The 12,886-nt window shown below is 37.9% G+C and overlaps 1 protein-coding gene across 1 annotated transcript in view; it reads left to right on the top strand.

Annotated features, from left to right (window-relative positions):
* Positions 1-3,855: 3,855 nt before the first annotated feature.
* Positions 3,856-12,886, top strand: part of loaf (lost and found) — a 242,767-nt gene continuing 233,736 nt past the window's right edge. Inside the window, exon 1 of the mRNA XM_067757032.1 lies at positions 3,856-4,910. Within this exon, the coding sequence (XP_067613133.1) occupies positions 4,157-4,910 (754 nt within the window). The 5' untranslated portion in view covers positions 3,856-4,156. The remainder of the gene's footprint in view (positions 4,911-12,886) is intronic.

The raw sequence follows: 12,886 nt of genomic DNA, 5'->3' as shown, positions 1-12,886 counted from the left end.
TATTCCTCTTATTCTACCGCTCTTGCTGTTATCAGAGTCAAATTCCCACTATTACTCTTACTCCTAACTTTACCAATAGTGTTCCTATCAACATCTTTTTACTGCTTTGTTTCAAAACATTACTCATGTTCTTACTTTTACTCTCACTGTCCATCTTCCTCTTGTTCTCTTTACTTCCCTCCAACTTCTTCTACTTTTTCTTTCCAATTCCTCTGTTTTCTCTTCTCTTTGCTTTTATGTCCCCGTTTCCAATGTGAAGATATATCGAGTTTGACTTTTTTCCCCACATACCATTACTAAGATTGTAAAACAAGTAGCAAAGTAGTGCCAAACACTTTTTCCTCCCTACTACTTTAAAATTCATGACCGGATAACGAGGACCATCATATTTTTGTTGTTGAACTACTGAGATCACTGTCTGCTTTTATTGCGTCATGAACAAATTAAAATATTTGTTTGGTAATTTTTTTTTTGCAATAATTAACAAAACAAAATATTTTCTTTGATATCGTTATGCAGGCCTGCTTTTAATTTAGGTCTCAGCAAATAACGTTGAAAATGTTCCCAATGAACATTTAAGCTTAAGTTGATAACTATAATACTTCTAAAATCTCAAGCGTTGTCTCTTAGCAGTGACTCAACTTGAGAATCATTGCACTGTAAACAAAAAGCGCATTTTTTAAAAAGCAAAAAATGCTGTAACGCAAGTTGAGAAAAAGGTAGTACTCAAGCTGTCTCAAATGTGATTCTCTATATGGGCTCAAATGTAAGACCCCAATGCTGCAGTATTTTCACGCAAATAAAATAAAATATGTATATTTATATTTTATTTTTTAACGCTTCATTAATGCTACCAACCGAGTTGTTTATCTCTCACAAGAAACAGCTGTTGGCTTTGATGATTCTACCTTGGAGAAGGTTGTTTTTCAACCTCACCACAACTCGATATCCAATGCAGCATATCAACAGGAGAAATGTGCTGGATATTCTATTGAGAACTATAAATTTATCGAAGTCTCTCCAAGGTGTTACAATAATTTGAGAATGATGTTGGAGATCAACTCGGGTACTATACATTTTACAAAACTTCTCAAAGTATGGATAGTGACTAGAGAATAATGTTGGAAATCAACTTGAAAACTATCCGGTTTGAGGACAATTAGAGAGTAATTTTAGATATCAACTTTAGTTGCGCCATTTTTCGTATTCGCCAACTTTTTAACAACATCGGCAAATTAGCTTAGCAATGGTTTGAACAATTCTGACATTCACTAACTTTTGTCAACCTCCCAGCTGTTCTCGTTGATGTGATTGAGCTTTCGATAAAGTTGGTAAAATGTATTTACTGACCAAAATACAACAGTCAACAAATGATTAAATGTTTTTTCTCAATTCCTCTTTGAAATAAATTGCAACAAAGGCAAAAGCTAGCACTACATAACTAGACAGTACATGTTTTTCGTAGACTGGATAATTATTTTTTCTATGTTCGTTGGCTACACAAAAACCAGCTGTTGCCGTATCTACAAATTATCTAGATAATGAAAAATCAATGTTGCATAACAAAAGAGTTTATACCAAAGGCGACCTAAAACTGTGGCTGAAAAACTGCTCTGTAATTTAACTGGAGCTTAAATTTGACTATTGTTTAAGCTTAGCTTAAGCAACTACTAAAAACGGGGCACTAAAGTGAGACTAAGAATCCAAATGAAAGTGGTGCGCGACTGGCAGTGGGAGGGGGTTAGGAGGAGTAGTAAGAGTGGAATTGAGAGTGCGAGTGTGCATGGGGGAGTGGAAATGGGTTAGAGGATGAGAAGGAAAAAATGGAATTAGCGATGGACAAGAATACGATGGAGAGATGGATGAGAAATGTATGAAGAGAATGAGATAGGGAGTAAAACGGGAAGCGAAGCTCACTTTTGAATGTAGGAAAATCAATTTTGGGGCAGGGCAAGGTTTGTCGGGAGCGCTAGTTAAAATGAAAAAATAAAATCATAAAAACCAAACACTTTATTACCCAGCTGTAAATGTATGAATGCAATATAGATATTTGAGGCATGAAATGGAGCTATACCAGTATATATGAACGTTTATTTTTTTTTTTAACACGTGTAGTTTGTCAGAGAGCATGCATGCGCTATTACGCCTTTTGTACTACTTCTGTATACATATGGTTGCATTTATGCGAAATACATACAAAAGCACATAAAAACACGTATGCATCCATACGTTTGTTTTATACTTATGAAAGCACTATCCCTGCACCGAGCAATACGAATTTATTCTACATTTGTTATAACAATAACAATTACATTGATTTGAGGAGAGATGGCACAACTTGAAGTCATACATTTGGATTACAATTGGACAATTCTTACCGGTTTGTCTGAATCCAACTATCCTGGTCTTCACACCAATTCAATGGCAGCAAAGAATTCTAGGCCAAACGGTCGGCGGCCTTCATAAATCCTCGATTTTCGAAACAAAGGATTATACGAACATTTCGTAAATAAGACCAAATTTTTCAAGACATTAAACAAAAATCAATTAGTCCGCAATCATATATGTGAAGACAAAATTCAGAACAGTGTATTTTTACAAACATATGATCATTGATACAACATGAATATTTCGTTCATGTATACAATTTTTTCCACTCGGGCACCAATAAATTGTTTATACTTTTTCACTAATACAGCACTCATACATTTTGTATAAATAAATATGCTTTTAATTCAAAAAATATGAATCTACCTTACTTTTTCATGCACTTAGCATGCATAAATCCTGTATGCATACTAGGGTGGGTCGATTTGTATGGACGAAAGATAACCGATATCGCGCCATCGATTTTTCGATAGGATTTGGGCTCAGGAAAAAAAGTTTCACTACGCATACCCAAAAAAATAATTTTCGAACCTGCGAAATTAAATTTTTTTTTTTTTTCAAAAAACTGTTATCGACAAAGTTTTTAGCGGACATTTGAAAATTTTACAATCAAATTAAAATTTTTTTGTAGGTCATGAAAAAAACCATAAAAATTAAAGTCGAAAAAAAGTGAAAAAATTAAATTTCGAAGGCTCGAAAATTATTTTTTTGGGTATGCGTAGTGGAAATTTTTTTCCTAAGCCCAAATCCTATCGAAAATTCGATGGCGCGATATCGATTAGTAAATCGACCCAGTCTAATGCATACAATTTATTTCAACCGAGTATTGACAGTTTCTGACTTAAAGTTTCTAAGGATTTGTTCAATTTATATGATTTTATTGTACTTATCCCAATATTTTATATATGTGACCTGGAATCATGTGCGAAAACAAGTTTTCGAGAAAAACGCATTTAAAGTTTTTGTTAAGCTTGACTCTTTGTAGCGGCCGGCCGCTGTGAACGAATTTTGTATTTAAAATTTAAGTAACTTCCCTGAAACTTGGAATATAGTTCAGAACCCGATGATATTGCAATAATAAGAAAAAACTCCGTAGGTGGCGCATGAATCGAAGTATTTTAAAATTCGTATTTGTGGTCCGATTAGGCTTTAAATGGGATTTGTGAAAAAACTAAGAAATATAGAAAATGCAGTTTGTTCCATTGGAAAGAGCGTTAAATTTCCTATAAAATCACTTAAAAAGTGTAAAACGGTCGCATAATAGGGTCTTTTCATGATTCCAGGTCACATATATTGATATGTATAACTTTCTCCAACTAAGTAGTATGTACTAAATACCTCCTTTATTCTCATTTTCAGATATTATCGAACGGCTTTACCCAACCATTCCGCATACTCCACCATTTAAAGAATGCTATTGACTGATGAAAATTGATGAACAAAGTCTTAGTTTGTTTAAGTAGCAAATCGATTGCCATCGGCATCTGCAAGTGTCATTGCAATTAAAATCGGCTAATTGCGCTACAATGAAACGAAAAGCAATAACAAAAATAATAATAAAGCAACTTGTGTGGACACTAGAACAACACGAGCAAAAAAGTAGCAAAATATATAATACGAATATAAAGGAACAGTAAATGCAATTTGAACGACGAAAAGTAAAGTGAAAAACCAACAAGGGAGGAGTGAACATACAAGCTGGGAAGAGAGGTAGTGAGCAAATTGTTTAGTCGCATTGCAAAAACGGCACACCATACTTGTGGACGCCATGTTGTTGCCGACGTCATGTGGACCAGGGCCACCATTGCCGCCGCCACCGCCACCACCACCTTCGCAAACGACAATGAACAACAACGTCAGCGACAAAACCCATCGGCTTGGGCCGGAAAAACGAGTAGGAAAACTTTCTGAAAATGTGACACAAAAATACCAAAAGTCAATAGTTGGTGAGACTAAAACAAATATAAATGATATAGCAACAACAGTAACAAAAACAGCAACAACAGCAGCAGCAAGAAACCTAAAGCAATTCGCCGGCAATGTTTTGGTTGAAGGAATGGATTTCAAGTCATTGGTCGAATGCGTTGATGATGACTCTGATGATTTTAGCATAACAGCAAAAGTAAATAAAAAAACACCAACTGACAGCAACTGTGCCGCAAATATTGAATGTTGTAGTAGTAATAGTAAAAACAAAAACATTTGGTCAATTTTCAAATTACCGCTATTGCTCGTGGCAGTAATAAAAGCAAAAACACTACTCAAGTCAGTTGCAGATGAAAAAAGAAAAATGAATTGTGAAACAAAAACGTCTACTGAGCAAATATTAATAGCTAACAAAGCAATGGCAACAGTTGGCACAACAGCAACTGAAATTGCAACAGCAACAACAATGGCAAAAACATCAGCGGCAATAACAACAACTGTACCCGTCATGAAATGGCTTCTTATGTGGCTAATGATTTTTGCTATAATGGCTCAAGCGCCACTGCATCAAGTGTCCGCCGAGAAGAGTAAACACTGTAAGTAATATATCATTCAATTAATTTGCAATTTAGTTATGTTCAAATTTACATACATAAGGTAAAGAAGAATACATAAAACTCTAGTATGCATATTAGGTGACTGGTAGATTAGGATGGTGAATAGTTTCAAAGCGAGCTCCGTAATTAGGATCCTCGCCCATAAACGCATACTTATCGATAATAATTATTAGTGTTTTGCGCCTAGTGCGATATTATCTTCAAGAAATATATGAGAACAGACTTTTAGCGTTTTCGCAGCCAAGACCGCTCGTAGTTCATTTGCCCGTAAGGGTTTATATTAGGTTCACTTTGGTTAAACTATTTATAAATGACATGTCGCCATGAAAAAATCCATTGGCTTGACGGAACATACATTTTTTATGCCGATTGCGAGCGGCATATACAAAGTAGATGGTTTTCACTGAATGCTTTTCATGGCAGAAATACACTCGCAGTGTTTGGCAAATCACTGCCGAGGGGCGACTCCGCTTAGCAAAACTTATTTCTAAGTGAAAAAACTTGTTTCTAAATTTGTTGTGTTTGTTTGCGCGGACCCAAGATCTTCTTGATGCATTGTATCAACTCCGGCAGGGTGTATGTACTGCCTATACGCATATAGGGCTTACATTTCCACCTGATTCCTGCAGTATACATACCTAGGCGATTCTATCAGGAAATTGATATCTGAAGTGACTATGTTCGGTCAGCAGAAAACATTCAATACAACTCATACTATGAATGATTTGTTACGCTGAACTAAGCTTTGGCACATTCGACTCATAATCAGCGCAAAGGTTAGGTTACGTTAGTAAGTGCTCGTTGACAGCCATTTGTCCAACCATATTACTTACCAGTGGTCCTTAACGAACCACTTGCTTTCTCTGATGTCTGTTAGACTGTCGAAAAACCCTTCGCCCAGAAATCTGTGTCTTCTGAAAATGACAAATCGACTCCTCTTTCTCTTTAACTTTACAGCTTCTGCAAAGGGAGCTTGTTGGTATGCGCCAACGTCACCGTTCTCAACGCATATTTATTTATTAAGTTAGCTTTTTTGCAATCCAAATCTGGCCTTAAGGACTTTGGGAAGTTGCAATCATACCAGTTACGGGACGTTTGCCCTAATCTCATACTTCACGATTTTCCTCAGGAAATATCCCAGAAATGGTTGTAAAAAGCTGTCCGCCTCACTGATGTAAATTTATTGCCTTAAATATCGCCGTGCTTCACGATCCAGAAAAGGAAGACATTTAGGTATCTTAAGGACAACAGCGAAGCTCGACACCTCCGCTTCATATCCCTTAAGGGCCTGGCCGTAGGCAAAGATCGTTACATTGATGTCTGTAACCGTAAAAGCCTGGATAGTAGGTACCTATCCAGCGGTCAGAGCATATTGATGACAATTGTAATCGGTCACACCTATTCGATGGGACGAAGCGCTGCTACAACAATAACAACAACCGTATAATCCTAAAGCTGTCTGGCTGCTTCATTTATGACAGAGCCCACCGCATGGAAGACATTGCTTGATTCTGGAAGTCAGCACGATTGATTTACCTGTTTCTAGTATCCTTACCACTGACCTTCACCCCTTGACATCTTATGTTCTCCCCCTGGACATAAGATCAGTTGTGGTTCCGTTTAATCGTCCCAATGTCATATCGTCCATTATCGTCACGTGCCCGTATTCAATTTAACTCCACATGTTTGATATTCTTAGCTATAGAGGCACTTTCACAGACAAATTGCACTTAACCCTTTCTGAGGTGCGCTGCTCACTGCGCTTGACATACCCAGGCGTGCTAGCCTTTGCATCTTTCCAACCCCATGTTGATTGCTCTTTTGTCATACGAGATTTTGAATCTTGATTTTAAGGAGATGTTGAGACCTGATGTAGCAACCTTCGATACCTTTGCTTGTCTGTTCTTATCCCCCTTGTCCTTTCCTTTTGTTTGTTGATAGTGTCTAAATCTCTTGCTGCCGAGTCAATGATATCTTCTGATATTTCCTCAATTCCAGGTATTTTATCCCTTATTACCCGATTTAACATTAATTGGGTTCGCGGTGAACCCGTGGTGCTGTAAGGAGTCACATTGTACATCAACAGGAATTTTTGAATCTCTTGAATATAATTACGTTTATTGCTGTGTGCTATTTTCAAACGCTTCACCAGTGACCGGTTCATATTTTCCACTTCTCCATTGGCTTGTGGCCAATAGGGCGGTGTCGTTATCAAAGCGATGTTGTTCCCCTTGCAAAAATTTTTGAACTCACTGCTCACAAACTGTCTTCCATTGTCTGCTCGAATGGATGTAGGTATACCAAGCTGAAAAGATTTCATTCAAGACGTTGATAATAGCTTCTGAAGTGATTGTACGCAAAAATTTTACTTCCTGGTAACGAGAATAGTAGTCGATAAGCACAAATATATAATCATTGTTAGGCAACGGCCCCAGCAGGTCCATAGCCACATATTGCCAGGGACCATTCGGGAACGCATGTCTGTTCATCGGGGTAGGGTTATTAGGTTTTGAGACCACCAAACAATCCCGGCAGTTCTTCACAAAAGTTTCCACTTCTCTGTCAACGAACGGCCACCAGACCTTGGCTCTACTCTCCGTTTCATAGCTGATTCGCCTGGATGACCCTCATGTGCTAGTTCTAACAATCTCGGCCGAAGAACCTTTGGAATAACTATTCGAGTCCCGCGTAATATTATATCACCAACAGCCAGCAGTTCCTGGCGGAAAGGGTAAAAACTAATTTTTGAGTCCGTTGGCCAGGAATCGTATTTAATGTATTCGAGTGTAGCTTTTATCTCTTCATCTTTGGCACTCCTCATGGCAATTTCGGAGATAGTGAGGGAAGACGGAGTTGAGTGCGATATTATATGAAATATATTTTGTTCACCGTTCTCATCAAAACTGCTTGTGTTCTCAATTTTGCAAAGCCTCGAAATGGAATCCGCAATGATTTCTTTCCCCGCACGATAAATTACTTTAAATTTGTAATATTGTAGCCTCAGAAGCCACCTTTCTATCCTAGCCGGAGGTTTGGACGTAGGCTTAAAAATGGCTTCTAGCGGTTTATGATCAGTGATAAGCTCAAATTCTAGACCAGTTAAATAGTAATAGAATCTCTCCACCGCCCATACCAGAGCTAAACTTTCTTTCTCCGTTTAGGAGTACCTCTTCTCCACATCTGAAAGACTTTTGCTGGCGAATGAGATTATCTTTGGATCATCACTCAAGTCAAACTGAATGAGGACAGCTCCCAAAGCTACGGGACTCGCATCCGCTATCAGCCTAGTCTTACGTTTTGGATTGAAATACGACAGTTTTGGTATGCTGGAAAGAAACGTCTTTAATTTCTGGAAGGAAGCCTGTTGTTTTGGCTCCCACATGAAGTTACAGTTAGTTTTCAGTATGCTTCTCAATGGTTCAGTTATATCAGCCATGTCTGGGATAAATTTGCCAACATACGTGACTAGGCCAGGAAACTCCTAATCTCTTCCTTGCTATTTGGTGCTCTAAAGCTTTGAATTGTTTTTATTTTCTCTGGGTCTGGTAATATACCCTCATCGGACAAGGTATGTCCCAGGAACTTTAATTCTTTTGCTCGCCATACACATTTTTCATGATTTAATAAAACGCAATTATTTTTAAAAATTTCTAGAACTTTTCCCAGAGCCTCATCATGTTTCTTTTCTGTTTCCCCGAAAACTATAACATCATCGATATAATTTAGACAGTTTTTACAAGGAGATAATAGTCCTTCTAAAACTCGTTGAAACAATTCTGGGGCTGAGTTAATACCGAACATTAATCTTTTATATCGGAAAAGACCTTTGTGCGTAATGAACGTGGTAATTTCTCTTGAGGATTCATCCAATTCGAGCTGGTGATAGGCCCATTTCAAGTCGAGCCGTGAAAATAATTTCGCGCCCCTTAATTTAGTCATAAACGTGTTAAACGTTGGCAATAGGTAATTTTCCCTAAGAACCGCTTGGTTCGCCCTGCGCATATCGACGCACATACGCATTTCCCCATTTTCCTTAAAGACAATCACAATTGGTGAGATCCAAGGACTTGGTCCCACCACTGGCTCAATGATGTCCTGTTTAAGTGCTTCATTTAATTTTCGTTCAACCTTCTCCTCCAGAGCAATGGGTATTCGCCGCATAGGCTGTTGTATGGGTTTCACTGAAAGGTCTAATGATAAGGTTATTTTGATATCCTTAATTTTGGGAAAAGGGTTTACAGTTTCATTACTATTCACGTTTCGACCTAGTTTTAGAACGTGCAATTTTATTGCTGCCTCACGACCTAAAAGGGATTGTGTCGCGTTCTCAATTACATAAAATGGTGCAATTAATTCTTTATCGCCCCCAATATTTATCGGTGCTTCAAAGACGAAAAGGACTTTGAGGAGCTGACTCGCAGCATATGCTTTGAACTGATTCGCTGATTGTGTACGAACGTTAAATAAAACAGCCTTTTTCTCGTTTAACTCAATCCATTTGTCATGGCTGAGCAGATTGAAACGCGATCCTGAGTCAATCACCATAGAAATGGCATGCCCCCTAATGCAGCATTCAATAAATTCATCTTCTTGGCCGTAACAATTTACTTTAAAAAAACCCCGTATCAGCAAACTTATTTTCCATAAAATCTGTTTCTTCGTCAATGTATTTTACCGTGGAAGATTTGAAACGACGCTTTTTGGGACTGCCACGCTCATATTCCCCCGGCTTACGCTTTTGGCCCTTTGTCTTACACTTCCTAGCGAAATGGCCTATCAGACCGCATTTATTGCATTTCGATTTTCGCGCCGGGCAACTATCATCGTAGTATTTGTGTCCCAACCTACCGCATCTGCCACATTCACTGGAACTATCTTTTTCTTTTCGGTTTTTCAACGATATCTTGTTGACAGTCTCACCATCTGGTTTTGCCACCATACTTTGCGACTGCTTCTTAATTTGTTCGTGCACCTGGCACGCTCCAATAACTTCATCTAAGTTTTGTTCTTTTTCAAAAAGTCGTTTTTTAAGTTCAGACGGTGCCCAAGAATCAATTAATTTGTCTTTTAAGCAATTACTTTCGATTTCATTTTTGGTTGATCCAAAATCGCATTTGGACATTTGATGTCTCGGGCGCAACAAAAATTTATTGAAATCTTCTCCTTCTGACGGACATAATTTCCTAAATAAATGCCTTTCAAAGGTGGAATTACGTGTGGGTGAGAAAAAATCATTAAATTTTCGCAGTAATATATTAAAAACATCATTTTTGGTATTCTCTTTAACTTCTACAAGAGCACCCGGAATATTGAATATAACTTCTTGCAATTGGGGCCCACCTAAATGCAGTAGTTTGTTCCTTTGCTTAACAGGGTCAATTATTTCTTCAGATTGAAGGAATAGAGACAAGGATCGGGACCATTTTTCCCACTCATTACGCAGTAACGCTTTGTCTATATTATCGCATAAGAACGGCTTGAATTCAGTCATTTTTGTTTAAATACGTTCGTACCCCGAACGCAAAACTTTGTTACAATACCTCGGCTGAAGTTTCAAAGCAACGTCTCAATTTTAATTTAATTTGTATGCTTGTCGCCAAATTAATAGTTCGCATGCACAATTCAATGTGTACTCCTATAATTTCCAATGCAAAGCTTGTGAGTTTTCACAATCTAATGAACAATAAAATTGTTCTATATTCATGTACCTATATAAACTCAATTTAATGCGCTGCTCTCATCTGCTAAGAATTCGAATCTCTCTTCATCAATTCAATGATTATCTCAAAGAAGCAATTTAATGCGTACGTCTATGCACCAATTCAATGGCCTGTAACACATAACAAATTTACTACATTTAGATAATAATCGTTTTTGTCTAAATTTTCAAAACATATTACCAGTTTAATAGAAAAAAAAGTAAGCACAATTAAATGCGCTGCTTTTGCAAACATAAATCGTTTTTTTCTGTATCACTTCAATAAATATCAAATATGGTTTCTTCTTGCGCGCGTGCTATGCAAATTGAATTGCTTTTGGTTGTGTTCCTCTTTATGTGTGTGTGTTGAGCCCACACCGTGTCAAATTCACCACGCCTGATGCAGTACCTGCAATGAAACAGAAATACAATTATAATGCGTTTTATTAACGCAACTTCAGATCCCATTCTCGTCGCCAATGTAGCAACCTAGCATTTAGTATTAAATAAGAACACACTAATTATATATATATATTTCATTGGTACTTTAATATGTGTCTTCCGCACACGCACTCCAAACAGTACAATACCATACAATACAATCCAATACAATACAATACAATATATATTACAACATATTATATTCCACTCCAGGGTTACCATGAATATTAGTTTTGCTCCGGTACAGGTCTCCACACCTGATAATTAAAACCTGGTACAAACTTCAATGACAGTCTAACACATACGACAAGTTTTGCTAGGTGTCGGATGGTTCTAGGTATTGAGATAGGTATTTTTTATTATTTACTAGTTGAATAGTAATTTGTAAAAGCAAAGAATTTACAATATAAGTTTTGATGAGTTATTATAAATTATACTATTAAGCTTCAACATGTTACTTAGAAAAACGAGATCTAGAATTTTTCGATGGATTTTTATGTAAATTTTAGGAAAGCTTACGGCTGCCATGGTGTGGTGGTAGCGTGCTCCGCATCGGCAGTTATTTGGCAAGCACTTCGAGTCTATTTCTGCCATGAAAAGCTTCTCAGTGAAAACTTATCTGCCTTGCAGATTCTGTTTAGAGTCGTCGTAAAACATGTAGATCCCGTCCCACCATTTCAAGAACGTATTAAAAGGAACACGACACAAAGAGAAAGAGAGCTCGACCTTTGGAGGTTATAGTGGCTTGCTTTATTTTTTTTTTAGGAAAGCTAGACATTAATCACCTATTTTCCGTAAAAAGTATGGTTTTATGCAAAAAGCCACCGAAATTTCAAGCAGCCCTCGTATACGACAAATACACACATGATTGTCAATGTGGTATTTACCGCAATGTAAATCTACTCTTCACACTTTGCATCCTGTCCAGCAAAAACCCTTTCATTGCTCTCGTTTTATATTCTCATCCTTTCTGTGTTGCTATGCCATCCCATTTCACTTTGTTATGTTGGTTTATGACATGCGGGCGCAAATTGCTGACAATCGTCTTTTTTGACATTTTATTGCATTCAATAAAATTGAATGCTTGAATGACGACAGATGAATGCCGTTTCGCCAACGCATTCCATGTCAGTGTTTAAATTGTGCATTACGGTATTTACATGAGTGTATATCCAAATTATGTATTCCGATGTCCAGTTCCAGGAAAACGGAGATCAAGTCATCGAAATTTCTAGTATATAATTAGAGCTATACATCATTAGGCACTTCTTTGATAGGTAATTCTTTATTACGAGCCTTAATAAGGAGTACATCTTAGGAGTTTTCTTAGATATGCGGGGACTGTCAGCAATGTCTCTGATCATCGAAGGCCTTAAGTACATTGAAGTATATCCAGCCCTAATCATTAAGTGCATTAAGTTTTACGTGAGTATCTGCCATTGTTGGCCTAACCTCACGGTGCATCTATGCATACATGTCCGGCCAAAGACTCGCTGCCTTGGTCCCAATCAACAATGTGAGTGGACACACCATTCGTGGGGTTGGAGGCTAACATCTCTTCCATTCTAAGGGTCATGGCACCCAGTTGCAATGCAACTCCACATTCGAGCTGACCAACTCTTACCGAATTCGGATATCAACCACAGCCACCACGATGCTCCCAAAAGGGGCTTACCGCAAACGAGCAGAAACGGAGCAAGCTCCGCGGGCTATCTGCCCCCCGTGGTACCACTTTAAAGTCTTGGTATGGCTCTCGCAGCCGAAGCTACTAGCGGTTGAGTATCCACCTACTCTGGACGGCGCCTGGAAAAAATAA

This window comes from Eurosta solidaginis, chromosome 5 (assembly GCF_040869045.1).
Source record: "Eurosta solidaginis isolate ZX-2024a chromosome 5, ASM4086904v1, whole genome shotgun sequence".
Taxonomy (NCBI): Eukaryota; Metazoa; Arthropoda; class Insecta; order Diptera; family Tephritidae; genus Eurosta; species Eurosta solidaginis.
This window is presented reverse-complemented; position numbering and strand designations above follow the sequence as displayed.